At 38.1% G+C, this 15155-nt stretch overlaps 2 protein-coding genes across 3 annotated transcripts; both read left to right on the top strand.

The window, feature by feature from the left end:
- Window positions 1-240: 240 nt before the first annotated feature.
- Window positions 241-6224, top strand: LOC134863397 (hyaluronan and proteoglycan link protein 3-like). Its single transcript, XM_063881894.1, has 6 exons — window positions 241-520; window positions 1738-1852; window positions 1934-2156; window positions 2264-2409; window positions 4522-4824; window positions 5096-6224. The coding sequence occupies exons 2-6, from the start codon at window positions 1738-1740 to the stop codon at window positions 5383-5385; spliced, it is 1077 nt and encodes a 358-aa protein (XP_063737964.1). The 5' UTR covers window positions 241-520; the 3' UTR covers window positions 5386-6224.
- A 3704-nt stretch (window positions 6225-9928) lies between these two features.
- mibp2 (muscle-specific beta 1 integrin binding protein 2) lies at window positions 9929-12744 on the top strand. Of its 2 annotated transcripts, XM_063881937.1 has the most exons (8): window positions 9929-10188; window positions 11168-11258; window positions 11475-11523; window positions 11681-11873; window positions 11962-12033; window positions 12132-12238; window positions 12319-12413; window positions 12493-12744. In XM_063881937.1, the coding sequence occupies exons 1-7, from the start codon at window positions 10163-10165 to the stop codon at window positions 12402-12404; spliced, it is 624 nt and encodes a 207-aa protein (XP_063738007.1). In that variant the 5' UTR covers window positions 9929-10162; the 3' UTR covers window positions 12405-12413; window positions 12493-12744. The 2 variants fall into 2 exon arrangements, with proteins under 2 accessions (XP_063738007.1, XP_063738008.1); XM_063881938.1 differs by lacking the exon at window positions 11475-11523 and having other exon boundaries at window positions 10040-10188.
- The last annotated feature ends 2411 nt before the right edge of the window (window positions 12745-15155 follow it).

The raw sequence follows: 15155 nt of genomic DNA, 5'->3' as shown, positions 1-15155 counted from the left end.
AATAATTTAAATTTTTTTATTGTTTGAATGTTGCTATTTTTGCAGATAATAAGTCACATTTTAACAACACATTTTAGACTGTTAAATATAAAGCTAAAGGCAAGATTTGTTTTTATTCTTAATTAAGATTAGTCTAAAACTATACATTTTAAACACTGATGAAGGAGGAGTTGTCCTCCCTCATTCACAGGTTGGAAAAACGCACACAGGTAAGTTTCCAGTCCTACAGCCTGACAGCGACAGAGCAGCACTACTGCTACGTCACAGTTAGAATACTCTTATCATTCATTGACTAAACCTACACATTATTTTTATTCGACACAAACTAGAAGAAGGCTAATTTATGCCCTTTGTTCTTTGACCACAAACCCATTTTGCACATCAGACTTTCTGCGACATCTTTGAGAAACTCACTTGTTCCCAGCAGTCTTCTGACTTTTGTTCCACAGCATCAAAGCTTTCCTTTCGACAAGGATTGACACCTCGCAAGCAAAATATCAAGGTGCTTGGGTTCTTTACGGTAAGTCAGGATAAATAAAAAAATAAACGATGTGACTGTGTGTCAAATAGCCTGTGTTAGGCTACGTAATCGTTTTAGGCTCATGATGATTGATTTGTCGAACAAGCTTTAGCCTACAACTAAATACACCGATTATGACGGCGGTGAGGTGGCTGTCCGGTGATGTGTTCTTTATCGGTTACAGACTGCAGTCAGAGGAGCTCACACCCGAAAACATTAACAATTCCCGTTTTAATGACACAAACCCAGCGTTATTTGAAATATTCCCAACTTGCTTGTTCATTTTGGAGAGAGTTGTGTTTAAAGGTTTTTGTATGTTGGATTTTAGTCCACCTTCTATTTTATATGAAAGTTGTTAATAAAATGAGCTTATTTAATTTAAAAGTATTGACTTTCAGTAGCTTTGTGGCCCGGTAACTCCAAATCAATTCAGCATTCACTACTATTTTTATTAGATTTGAATCCAGCTTCTGTTTATATAACTATCTTTTCTGAAAATAGAAAAAAATATATATATCATGTGGCCAAGTGACTCCAACTCCACACAGAGTATTGTTACTACAGAGGCCAAATGAGAGACATCCCTTTTAAGATTTAGGTTTTCTAGTCCACCTTCTTTATTATAAAGATATTAGTATGGACATTTGACATTTGATTTCAGCAGTTTGTTATTCAAAAGTCTAATCTTTTACCTTCCATGACATCTGACCTGGGAACACCAAATCCCCCAAACAGAAGTGTCCTATCTGTTTAGTTTATCATGTTGTATTGATTTGAATACACTTGGTCACATGACTCAAAGCTGCACTTTACTGACATTTGTGTAGCCTCTCAAAATACCTAAAAAACTATCATTTAATTTTTTACTTTGATATCATATGAATCAGTTATTGGATGCAGTATATTGTGGTGCCACAATGCAGAAGCATTCTTTTCACTATTAAAGTGCACAAAAGTTGTCGAATTCGCCAAATTACATTTTCATAGAAAATAGTCAGAGCTCACTAACAAGGTGTAGTGCTGCCCTCTACTGACACTCTCTTGTAGAAGCACCCAAGGATACAAAAACAGAAGGCTGTGTGTAAATTGAAAAACAATGCAAACATAATTATTCCACTGTGCTTTATGGGACTAACAAGCCAAGCCAGATTCCTCTCTGCTAGGGTTGCACAGAGACCACTAATATCAGGATGTGTCTGTCCATGCTGTCCCCACAGATGCAGATAATCTGCTGCATCCAAACCCTGCTGTTGTTGGGTGCTCAGCTGGCTCTTTCAATCCCCAACAACTTCTTCTACCATGACTTTCGCAAAGGAAATGGAAAAAAAGAAAGTATGCACACAATCAATGAACTACATGTTATTTTTTAATAATTGTTGAATACTTGGATGTAATGTCTTTATTTTTCTATAGTTCACTTCAGTGGTGTGAAGCTCCATGTGGACTCTCCTCAGCCTTCAGTGTTTGCAGTCACAGGGGATAATGTCACCCTACCGTGCAGGTTTTGGTATGAGCCTGAGTTGAGCTCACCAAGGGAACCCCGGGTCAAGTGGTCCTGGCAGCCTGCAGGCGGGGGACATGAGACCGACGTGCTGGTGGCTATCGGCTCCAGAAGTCGAAGTTTTTGGGACTTCAGGTTGTTAAAAGAATGAATAAGGAATTAATGATTATATATTGTTCAGTTATTAGTGACTGTATGATCTTGTTTTCTTTCTTTTAACTCACAGTATGTGTCTTGGTCAGGGGTCGTGTGCAGATCAGACAAGATTTCCCAGGAGATGCTGCACTTGTGATGACCAACCTAATGTTGAATGATACAGGCCGTTACCACTGTGAGGTCGTGGATGGACTGGAGGACGAGAGCATTTCAGTTTATTTGGACTTACGAGGTACAGTGGGGCAAAAAAGTATATAGTCAGCCACCAATTGTGCAAGTTCTCCCATTGAAAAAGATGAGAGAGGCCTGTAATTTTTATCATAGGTATACCTCAACTATGAGAGACAGAATGAGAAAAAAAAATCCAGAAAATCACATTGTAGGATTTTTAATGAATTTATTTTCAAATTATTGTGGAAAATAAGTATTTGGTCAATAACAAAAGTTCATCTCAATACTTTGTTATATACCCTTTGTTGGCAATGACAGAGGTCAAACATTTTCTGTAAGTCTTCACAAGGTTTTCACACACTGTTGCTGGTATTTTGGCCCATTCCTCCATGCAGATCTCCTCTAAAGCAGTGATGTTTTGGGGCTGTCGCTGGGCAACACGGACTTTCAACTCCCTCCAAAGATTTTCTATGGGGTTGAGATCTGGAGACTGGCTAGGCCACTCCAGGACCTTGAAATGCTTCTTACGAAGCCACTCCTTCGTTGCCCTGGCGGTGTGTTTGGGATCATTGTCATGCTGAAAGACCCAGCCACGCTTCATCTTCAGTGCCCTTGCTGATGGAAGGAGGTTTTCACTCAAAATCTCACGATACATGGCCCCATTCATTTTTTCCTTTACACGGATCAGTCGTCCTGGTCCCTTTGCAGAAAAACAGCCCCAAAGCATGATGTTTCCACCCCCATGCTTCACAGTAGGTATGCTGTTCTTTGGATGCAACTCTGCATTCTTTCTCCTCCAAACATGACGAGTTGAGTTTTTACCAAAAAGTTCTATTTTGGTTTCATCTGACCATATGACATTCTCCCAATCCTCTTCTGGATCATCCAAATGCCCTCTAGCAAACTTCAGAAGGGCCTGGACATGTACTGGCTTAAGCAGGGGGACACGTCTGGAACTGCAGGATTTAAGTCCCTGGCGGCGTAGTGTGTTACTGATGGTAGCCTCTGTTACTTTGGTCCCAGCTCTCTGCAGGTCATTCACTAGGTCCCCCCGTGTGGTTCTGGGATTTTTGCTCACCGTTCTTGTGATCATTTTGACCCCACGGGGTGAGATCTTGCGTGGAGCCCCAGATGGAGGGAGATTAGCAGTGGTCTTGTATGTCTTCCATTTTCTAATAATTGCTCCCACAGTTGATTTCTTCACACCAAGCTGCTTACCTATTCCAGATTCAGTTTTCCCAGCCTGGTGCAGGTCTACAATTTTGTCTCTGGTCTCCTTTGACAGCTCTTTGGTCTTGGCCATAGTGGAGTTTGGAGTATGACTGTTTGAGGTTGTGGACAGGTGTCTTTTATACTGATAACGAGTTCAAAAAGGTGCCATTACTACAGGTAACGAGTGGAGGACAGAGGAGCCTCTTAAAGAAGAAGTTACAGGTCTGTGAGAGCCAGAAATCTTGCTTGTTTGTAGGTGACCAAATACTTATTTTACCGAGGAATTTACCAATTAATTCATTAAAAATCCTACAATGTGATTTCCTGGATTTTTTTTTCTCATTCTGTCTCTCATAGTTGAGGTATACCTATGATGAAAATTACAGGCCTCTCTCATCTTTTTAAATGGGAGAACTTGCACAATTGGTGGCTGACTAAATACTTTTTTGCCCCACTGTAAATGTACATCTACACTGATACACTGCCCTCCATTCTCAATAGGTTATAAGAGTCCCAACAATTCCGATACACCTTTTTTGGATTCTATTCAGAGAACCATTTTTTAAAAGATGGGCAGATATTTCATGTATTGAAGAAGAAAGGCTTGTTGTAATATTTGCACTTGATTAATATATTCTATTCTTCTGTACAAAGAGATTCAGTTAAATCTCTTTATTGTCTCTCCAGGGAAAATTAGGTTTACAGTAGAAGGCAAAAACACAAACATAATAGAGGACATGGGTAATCCATGTTGACAGTAAGAGCCAACAATGAAGTAAAAATAATAATTTTCCTGTAAAATATTCAACTTTTGTAATAGTAGCTATTATAAAGTGACGCTGAAGAATTTTTCTGGTGGAATGACATTTTTTCATAGACAAACAGGTGTTATGTTAACATTAACAAGGTAAAGTGTCATAGTGAGTAGCACTGAAGGCATCTAATCAATTCCTCCACCCAGGTGTGGTTTTCCCCTACCAGCACCCTCGTGGCCACTACCACCTCAGCTTCATGGGAGCCCAGCAGGCCTGTGAGGAACAGGCCTCCACACTGGCCACCTTCTCCCAGCTCTTCCAGTCCTGGAAGGAGGGCCTGAACTGGTGCAATGCAGGCTGGCTGGCTGATGAGACAGTCCAGTACCCCATGACCCGACCCAGAGTGCCCTGCGGAGGGGACAGCCTTGCCCCAGGTGTCAGAAGCTATGGCAGACGGCACCTGCACCTTCATCGTTACGATGTCTTTTGCTTCTCCTCTACACTCCAGGGTGAGATGGTGTGAAACCTAACAATCTCCCAGGTTCAACATTTGATTCCAGGGAAGCTCTTTTTGAGAATTTAAAACAGAATAAAAGGAAATTAAAGATTTAAAATTTAGATTACTAGTGTCTCACCTGAATATTATCATTATGTGCAAGACAGTTTAAGGTAAATTAGTAGAATGACCTTTACTTTAAGTTAACAGTCTCTCAGACACACTTGGACATCTGCTGTCTAACGTTAAAGGTCGTTAAAACAATACATCTGTCTTCCTCAAAGGTAAAGTCTACTATCTGCAGCCCTCTCACTCGATGAACCTGACAGAGGCACAGCAGACGTGTCAGGAGGACGGAGCAGAAGTCGCCAAAGTGGGACAGCTGTACGCCGCCTGGAAACTCACAGGGCTGGACCGCTGTGACGCAGGCTGGCTGGCTGATGGAAGTGTTCGGTATCCCATCACCAGGCCCCGGAGAAACTGTGGACCATCCGAGCCAGGGGTGCGCAGTTTCGGCTTTCCTCCTCCACAGCACAAACACGGGGTCTACTGCTACAAGTCAGGGGATGAATGAATGAAGACCCCCTTTTGTAATAGGGGGTCAAAAATGCAAAGTTGGCACAAGTTTCTTGAAAACGTGTATCCTTATGAGCATGCTTGTTCATTGTAACAGTGTAAACTATGGAAACCAAGCAATAACGGCCTAAGTGTGCAATGAGGATTAACAGGAGGGGGAAAACAACAGAATTTTTTTTTTTAAGATTAAAGAAAAATATATTATATACAATTACATTTTTACTTTATATTTATGTAACATACCTTAAATATTTCCTCTTTGAGTACTAATGCTTTGTGTTTGAATGTAGAATATGCTGGTATAGTGTTTAATACGCTTTAACAAGGATCATGAACAGATAACACATTATTACCACCTTTTTGTCTTGCGTGTAATGCAGTAATTTCCTACAATGCATGGTTTGAGCTATTTCCGAGTAATGTCTTTACTGTCATTCCTCTCACATGCTGTCCTTTGTTAATGCATGGGACAATAAAAAGGCTTGTTTGAAGGTAAAAGAGTTACTCCTCTTACTGGACGTCTTCCTCCTCTCCCTCACTTGTGCAATTCTTGTGCTGTACAATGACAACAAAAGTAATGGAAGAAGCAGATGGGAATAAAACGACTATGATATTCACAGAAGAAACAGAACATAAACCAAAGAGAACTTTAAACTATCAAAAGAAGATCACTCGATACTGTGAACATCAACAGTATCATTTTCTTACAAGAAAACAAATGTTGGTAAAGGTTACTACAAACATTCGTAGTATGTTACAGTCCTTAAAGCAAGGTATATTTACATTTGAACATTTTTCCCGCAATATACTCATTATTTCTATTGTTCATGTTTAGAATTCTCACATGCCATTAGTATTAAGCATGACACATTTTGCAGTGTGAAATATGAAAAATTGAAAGAAAAATGATGCAATGTCTGATAACAATACAAAGACATGCTTTAAGTTTGTGAGTATGTTTTATATATTTGGAGATAACAGTAATATGATTCTGTAGAATGTGTCAATTGCCTTACGATACACAGCCAGCAGATGGCAGTCACATGTTTGTATGCTTTAGGGTTAACAATGGAAGCAGAACAAAATGTGCAAAAACTATTAAACAATATTAACTCTCTCAGTTACATCACAAATACACAATCTTTGATTAAAGTTAAGGTTGTATATCACCACATGCGTCATGATCCACCAACAGTATCACATGGCCAGATTGGATCATTGGATTTCAAAGATTGTCATGAATTACCGGTATCTGTGAATAAACTGCAGTCATGCAGAAAATGTAGCATTTATAAAAACACAAATCAGATTAAATGTGAAGAAAGCAGGATTACAAAAATGTGACTGCTTGAAATCAGAGGTGAAATGGGTGGCCAAACAGTGAGGGGGAGGAGAGAGGAAAAGCATAGAAGAACACAGTGTACACTGACAGAAGTGTGTTCACGTACTCCTCAGTATCTCTCAGGTTTATGAAAAATTCATGTGAGGGACAGCGTGATATTTGTCGTGCTGCTGTTTTAGCGTCTCAGGTAACTCAGGCCTTCTTGTCAGGAAACACATAGACAAATGATTGGTCACGGCTGACTTTAAATTTAGTCTCAGTGTGAATCTCAATTCATGTGTTCTGGTCATTAAGCTATAAAAATGATCATACTTACTGCTTTAGCAGAAGTTAAAGGTTAATGCAATATTGATTTTGTAGGAAATAATACTCATGTATAGGACTGTAACAACTGAAAGTTATTAAAAGGAAGTTGATTTATGCTCTGACCTCCAAACCCATGACTGAAAGTGCGTGAAACACTAATTGAGACATTTATTCAACTCACGGCAAAGCACCACAGAAAGTAAGTTTCATGGAAAATGAAAAGTGCCAAATAAAAAATAGTACTGTAGTTTCAAAAGTCAAAGTACTTTTAGCTCCATCTTGCATGACATAACGTTGTTCTGTGTTTTATTTATTACATCAATAACAATATAATTTGAGTTTTTACATTGTTTAGTGAAATTATTATTTTTTCTTGTCAGTCACTGAACCTTGTATTTCTATTTTATGCTACCTGCTATCTTATGTCGTTTTTACTAATACTTCTATACTCCACTTGATTTCTGTTGATGCACTTAATTCATGTCAGCTACAGTTTCATATTACTTTACAGATTTACATTTTCCTTACAAATCACATTACTGGGATATAAAAATGTGATAAAAAAAACAGCAGTCTATAAAGTAATTATTATTAACTCATTCTTGTTCAATTACAACAATTACATACTGCGTCCACTGTAATGCACCAGTCATAATACGACTACTCCTACTACTATTCATAATAATAATAATAATAATAGTAATAATAGTTGTAGAATATCCAATAATAACAATGTATTATAACACTGACAGAAAAGCCATTCCACATTATAATGAGTCCTTATACTTAATTTGATTTTGAAGATATAGAAGTATATACACTTAAGTTTTGTTACATTTTACTTGGTGTTTGTTCAGCACACCTAAGTAAAGGATCTCAGTGTCTCTATCATCACTGGTTAGTGCATGTGATTCATCAACAAATACTGCCTATTTTTATTGATACAAGATTCTCTCACACCACTGATTAAGACACTGCTGCGGCTATAGGCAGTCCAAAACCGTCTTTTGGTATTCATTTATTCAGTTATTGGTAGAATCAGACATGGTTAAGCTGCTAATGTGCTATCTGAAAGTGCTTTGTTCAAACTCAAAGGACACATCTAATTTGATGCATGCTGTAACTGAAATTTTGTGTTAGGATGTGAGGTAAAAGAGTTGAAAGCATAAAACAGACAATACAAAAATGAGGATTCCTAGAAAAGGTCTTCCTTGCCGAAGTATAGCATGAAAAACGTGATTATGCTTGTTGTGTTTCCAAGAACCTCCCAGCCACATTTTAAAAGTGAACGTGTTATCGATGAAGCTAAATGAGGATAATGAGTTAGGTGGAAAATGCTCATCTGGCATATGGACCCCAGCTCAAGCTTTGTCTATTTTTAACAATATACTTTTAGTTTAATTATCTCAGGTTGACCCCCACCACATATTACATCACTTTAAATTTCTGAGCTTTTGTTCTACAAATTGTTGTAAACCAAGAAGATCTTCTACAAAATGGCAGAATGAAGTTGTGTCAAACTATGAATAGAAATCCTACAAAATGACACTGAATTCCACTTCACTTGGCGACTTACTCTTCATAGCTGAGGTTCTCGAGGGTGTAAACCCCAACACAAGTAATATTTTAGTACGACCTCAGGGAACTGTGTTGTGCACTTGGTCAGGAATGATTCTCAACAAATCAGACAGAGGTTAGCTGCATGCTGGTGAAATACACACCACAGCAATAATCCTTTAATTTGTATTTCTCTGATTCAGACACTAATATAAACTGTTTCTTTTGCCAGAAGCCTACTGGCAGCTTTATCTTGTAGCTATATTATGTGTGTATTGTATTTAAGGGTAGTAGCTGATAACACTGCTGAACGCACCTACTGTAGGGCTAACATGGAAAATAATAAGTGGGGGAAACACTGACAGGTCATTGGCACCATGCTGACAATGCAAAGTTGCCCTATAATTAACATGGGTCTGTTAAGTTCCCAGAGGCCCTGTCCTCCTATGGGTTATATAATTTAAGAACTGCCAACAATAAGCTTCAAATAACTAACTTTTAGGTTTTTTTATCTGTTTATGTTTAAATGTATCATGTGTTAGTCTTTGCTGTTGTTTATTTCTTGAGAGCACACATTTATTTTTTAGGCTTTTCAAGTATAGGTGGCACCAACATCGTTTAAAAGTACTAGGAATGTAATGTAGTTTGGTTCATGTGAAGCTTTATTCTAACTTGTAAATCTATACCATATTGGTGATTAAACTTGAATATACATAGTTTCCTATAATCTTTTTAAACTTAATGTATGTTTTACATTCAAAATGTTGCTAATTTACAACAGGGGTCATTTAGGAACCACATTTCCTTCTGAGGTGCAGTGGAAAAAAGGTGAATTATTGTATATTGTATTGTTTAAACAGAGGTATGTAGATACTGAAATATACATTTGCTGTCAATTAACAGTTAACTGAATAACGTTGAAAATATTGGATATTGGATGGCTGAAACAGAAATGCATCCTTTTTACTAAACACATGTGTTGCAAGGTAAACGCAACAGATGAAGTCTGCCTATAAAATAGTTAATTGGAAGCATGATATAGTATAACATCAAAAAAATGAATTGAACTCAGATCACAGGGCAGATACACAACCATACTTTCTCTCTATGTGTCTCTTGTTCTCTTATTTTTTGTTTTTACTTTGTTTTTCTTTTCTTCAATTAAACATGAAGGTGACATCATAGTAGCCTAGAAGGTGTAGCAGAAGTGGTGGGCGCATAGAGGAAGTGGGATGGAGCTGCGGTAAAACTCGCTCCTGATTTGCTTGAGCTGGTTTTGTGGGCATTGGGGAAGTGTTTAAATAGCCAATCAGGTTGCCTCTCCTCAGTATGTGTAGCAGCAGCAGTGGACTGACGGCCCTCTCTCGGTGGAAGACCGCGTCCGAGTGACAACACCTTGTCCCCGCTCTAACTCACTTAACTCAAGTGCCATGGAGGAATTAAGTAGTTGACGTTTCCTGTTGTAACCTTCTCTTTTTTAAGCTTTCTTCCCGTCCGATCACTGCGATCCTCAATCGGTTTATTGACGTTTTGAACCCTTCTGTCTACAAGCTTTGACCATCCAAAAACCATGAAGTACATCATCGGCATCGGCGGGTGAGTTCCTACGGATGTATGAACGGAGGCTATGCTAAACTAGATGGCTAACCAAAGCTGCTAGGCCTTACAAGGCACACGTGGAGGATAGGGCGGTCATGACATCCGCTATAGTGTAGCTTCCTTCTTTGTTGTATTGCTGTTCAAAAAACCAAATATATTGGTAATGATTTCATAGTTTTGTAGAGGGGTTAATCCTGGTGATAGTAAATAAACAAAGCTAACGTTTACTAGCATGTAATACAATAAGTAAACCCGCCATAATGCACAGGTGACCCAACCTATTATGCCATGAAGTAGTTGTCAATGCCTCGAGTAATTCATAAAATGTGTACATCGTGTACAATTAATTTGTTTTAACACTTTTCATTCAAACGTGTACACCTTTTTTAAAGCAAACTAATACAAACAACATCAATTAAAGCAATACTATTTATACAAAAGTAGAAAATATGTCTTATCATTGAAAACTGACGGTGGCTATTTAAGGTTAAACTGTTTTGTTTTGTTCATGAAATAAGTGCAAGTCTATTTTAATGGGTAATAACATGTTTATTTACATAATATCTGATCTCAATAATGGTGAATACCGTCACAATGACATTGATGTTTCATAATAGTCAAAAACGATATTGTTGTAGTACTAAAGAGAAAATAATTCTTGAAACATGAACAATTCTGAGTTAGAATATTAATATTAAAATAAAGAGAATTTCAGTGGTTTGTGTCATGCATTTAAGAGGTTGTACACAGCTTTATTTCTTTTTACCATCTGTGATATATGTCTTTCTGAATAAAGTATAATAAGTAATGAAAATCAAGTTCTTTAATAGAAAACGCAGATTTTCCTCCTTCTTAAAGTACTTCTTTAGAGGCTGGGTGCAATATATTTCACGTTAGTCAAATTATTAATCTGTACATTTATATGTACAGTGTATTGCATTGTCCAACATTTAATGTATTACTTTGTTTGCTTCAGCGTTACCAACGGAGGGAAAACCACCCTCACCAACCGACTGATCAAAACCCTGCCCAACTGTTGTGTGGTACACCAGGATGACTTCTTCAAGGTGAGCCGCATACACGCATCTCTCTTTGAATATTGTATACAGTTAACCAAGGGGGAGGGCTCTGATTAGCACAAGTTGGTGGGGTGTTAACACTTTGGTGCCTGTGTTTCTAGATATAGTTTAAATTCATAAGTAAAACACTATCAGAGCCTTCCATACAGCAGTGGTAGCTCTAGTGGTATGTACCTGGGTACATCTTATCAATGTATGTTTCAGCCCCAAGATCAGATTGAAGTTGGTGAAGATGGCTTTAAGCAGTATGATGGTAAGCCCGGGCTCTTTAATGAAAGAATTTGAGTGTGTTTGTGTTTGTTTGTGTCGCATGGCTGCACATGCTTAAATGTTTTATATGTAATATGCATGCGACAACCTTTAGCACTGAATACATTTCTTACTTTTCTATGCGCTTCTTTGCACTTCAGTTATTACTGCCCTGGACATGGACGCCATGATGAGTACGATCTATGCATGGCTGGACAACCCAATCAAGTTTGAGAAGTCTCATGGCGTCAATAACACCCTGGATACTGAGATCGTCCCAAAGGCTGACCACAAAGAGGATGAGGAGGAGACTCACATCCTCATTGTGGAAGGCTTTCTGCTTTACACCTACAGGTAAGAACAGATGGTTTTATTTCTCACTGTTAAAAGAAAACAATTGGAACTGTCAGTCTTTATGATAATTTTGTCTGTTGCCTTGCAGACCTTTGATCGACGTGCTGAACCAACGATTCTTTATTTCCATCCCACATGAAGAATGCAAAAAGAGGAGGTGGTAAGTGCTTTAGTGTTCAGACACTGTGCTTAACTGGTGTTTATAGTCTAGCACTGTTTTTTTAAGTTACTTTTGTGTAATTGGTGTTGTCTCTGCAGCTCTAGGAACTACGCGGTGCCAGACCCCCCCGGCCTGTTCGAGGGCCACGTCTGGCCCATGTATTTGAAACACAAGAACATCATGGAGTCATCAGATGTTGATGTCTGTAAGTGTGCATTTTTGCTTATTTTTGACATTTAAAGATTAACATTTCTCCTATTCATTATTGCTTGGTTGTTATTACAGTGCAGCTAGATGGAACCAAGTCAAAGGAACAATTGTTCAACTTTGTCTATGGAGACATCCTGAACAATATCCAGAACTCTTTTTAACTAACAAAGGTAAACAAAGCATCCTTGGCTCCTGTTCCAAAATACCTCCATCCAAATGTGAGTTTCTAATTGTCTTTCTGTATTACAGGTCTTACATTCGGCTAAAGGGAGCATTTACTCAGCCTGCAAGCAGAACACCGCCTTGCCTTAAGTTTCAACCTGGCAGCTCATTTAGCTGACTGCTACGATTGTTTTGTAGATGTTTAACTGATGGCACCAAATGCTGGCATGTTTTTATATCAACCATATTTATTGCTTTGTTACAACATTTACTCCCACAAGCCTATGGGTATGTTCAGAGGATGATTGCACTTATGTCAATAAATGATCCTCCTTTCAATTTTGTGCTTCTCTGAATTATTTAAAGGGAAATGAACGGCTCTAATACAAAGGTAGTACAATGTGGAATCCAGACAAAATGTAACTGAGTACTTGTGAAAAGTGTGAGAAGCCCATGTGTGTAAATGGTGGGTTTATGATCTAAATTGAACCAAATGGTCCCAATTTTTAGCACAGTGAATGAAGTGAAACGCTGTGAGCAGACTGCATTCACTATCTTTCTCTCAGGCAACAGTCGGTGTGAGTGATAAGTGAAGTCACAAGGTTGACCTTGTGACTTCACAAAAAAAAACAGCCCTTATCTAAATTCAGACGCACTTTCCCTGGAAATGTTTCCTTCCAGATGAACTACATCAAAGGTCCCTTTACTTGGGTTTTATTTAATTGCAGGATTATATTGGACCAAAGTGCTAGGCAAATGCAGTATATAATGCATGTTGTGACTTTTTTTTCATACTCTAAAAATGCATATTGGAGCAAGTTGATTTTTTTCCTCTCCATATTCCAAGAAAATAATATTAAAAGATTCTTCTCTGGAGTTGCAATAAATAAGCAAAACCATTGTTTCAAATTGCTCAGGGTTTTTCTATTGCAGGCACACTTTGTTTTTCTGCATTATGCTGTTTAATACTGTAAACTAAAGACACTTTCGTTTTTAAGTAGAAAAAGCTAATTAAGATGAAATAACAAGAATCTTTAGCAGCTAGTGCAATATTGCCATGCAATGATATTGAATTTAGCCCATGCCTTTTATATTAAGCTAATGTTTCAATTCCGCATTTGTTTTCTATGTAATTGAAAAAAATACACCTGATTAAATCTAAATTACGCATCCAAAGAGTCAGGCCTCTGAGGTAGGGGAAAATTAAATCTGCATGGCCTTTCTTCACTATTGTAAAAGCACATATTATATAATTTTACTATAAACCTGAATGAAAGTAGGTCTAAGTTGTATGAAGTTGGACGTTGCTGTTGTGTGTAACCCTTTTATAGTTATGATTTTCATCATGATTTTTTTTCATCTTTGTTTAAGAAACACTCGTCACCAAACCAACCTGCTGGGAAAACAAACTACATATTAGTCACCTAACCCAGTCACTGTTTTTCCACTGCTGTGTCTTTCTGGAATAAAACAATCCTCAAATGTTGATATTATGCTGCATGCAGGGCAAATGGAGGTCTGACCAAGACAGCATGTGTTGTATTATTCACCCAGAACAAAGCAGCGCTTATGGGTTTCTATAGTTCCAGACAGATGGCATGGGTGTTGACACATCTCAGCAGCAACAGCACAGACACAGACAGACAGCCAACATCTGTCATAAAAGCTTATTTTTTTTACGCACTTCCGTTATTTAACGACTGTTAATAATTGAGGTTATAATGTTATATTTATGGATTTCTATTCCCTCAAATGGCTCCTCAGTATTTACTTCATACATGTGTTTGCTGGTACATTACAACATTCCTGCTCTATGTCCAAACAGGCATATATGTTCTGGCATGAACATGCAGCTCCTAACGAGAGGCTTCAAACTAATTCATGAGCTCTAAAACACAAGCACAAAGTAAACAATATATACAATAATCAAACTCCAGAGTATGTGTAGCTTGCCACCATTCAAGCTTAAGTTAGATTTGACTTCAGGTCATGGGTTGTTCTATGCATTGATTTTGAGTAGTTCAGACAACTAGGACATTCAAATCAATAAAGGAGAGAGAGGAAAAATAGTGATTGGGACATCTGGCAGTGTAGTTTAGTTTAGAGCAGGACAAACACTAAAACACTTTATTCCATTTCTTGCATTTGTTTATGTTGGATTAATCTTTTTAAGTCAGGTAGTTTGACTCTGTCAGTTTGAACAGTAACTCATAATGTACTTAACTTCCATTCCATTTTTGGATAGTGGTAATTTCCTCAATAGGTAGCTAGCTAATTTTCATACATGTGTTACTTCACAATGTGCGCGAGCTGGTCAGTTTAAACTTGTATGTGAAGGACAAGGTGTTACATAACTATGACTTTTGCTGACATTAAAAATAACCATGGCTGCATTACTGCCCTCCACTCTTGTTATACCAAGAAGTGAAAGCTAAAAATAATGAGCTAAAACGTTAGATTTTTTATATAGTAAAGCAGGTCATTGCTTGCAGAAACTACTGTAAATGCAGTGTCCATAGATACAGTACTTGGCAAATGGTATAGTGTTGATAGAAGATATCTGTCTTCTGACAGCCGCAGTGCCTTGGGACAACAATGAACCCTGCAGTTTTCTAAACCGCACAGACCTCCACACTGGCACTACAGTTGCAGTATTGGCTCTTACTTGATCTTGTTTGCGTACGTGAGCACGTGTGTGTGTCTGACTGTCTTTTTGTCTGCATGGGTGTAGGTGTGTCTGTGCTGCACCC

The sequence above is a fragment of the Eleginops maclovinus genome, chromosome 4 (assembly GCF_036324505.1).
Source record: "Eleginops maclovinus isolate JMC-PN-2008 ecotype Puerto Natales chromosome 4, JC_Emac_rtc_rv5, whole genome shotgun sequence".
NCBI lineage: Eukaryota > Metazoa > Chordata > Actinopteri > Perciformes > Eleginopidae > Eleginops > Eleginops maclovinus.
Note: the sequence above shows the minus strand (reverse complement) of the source record. Positions and strands in the feature narration are given on the sequence as shown.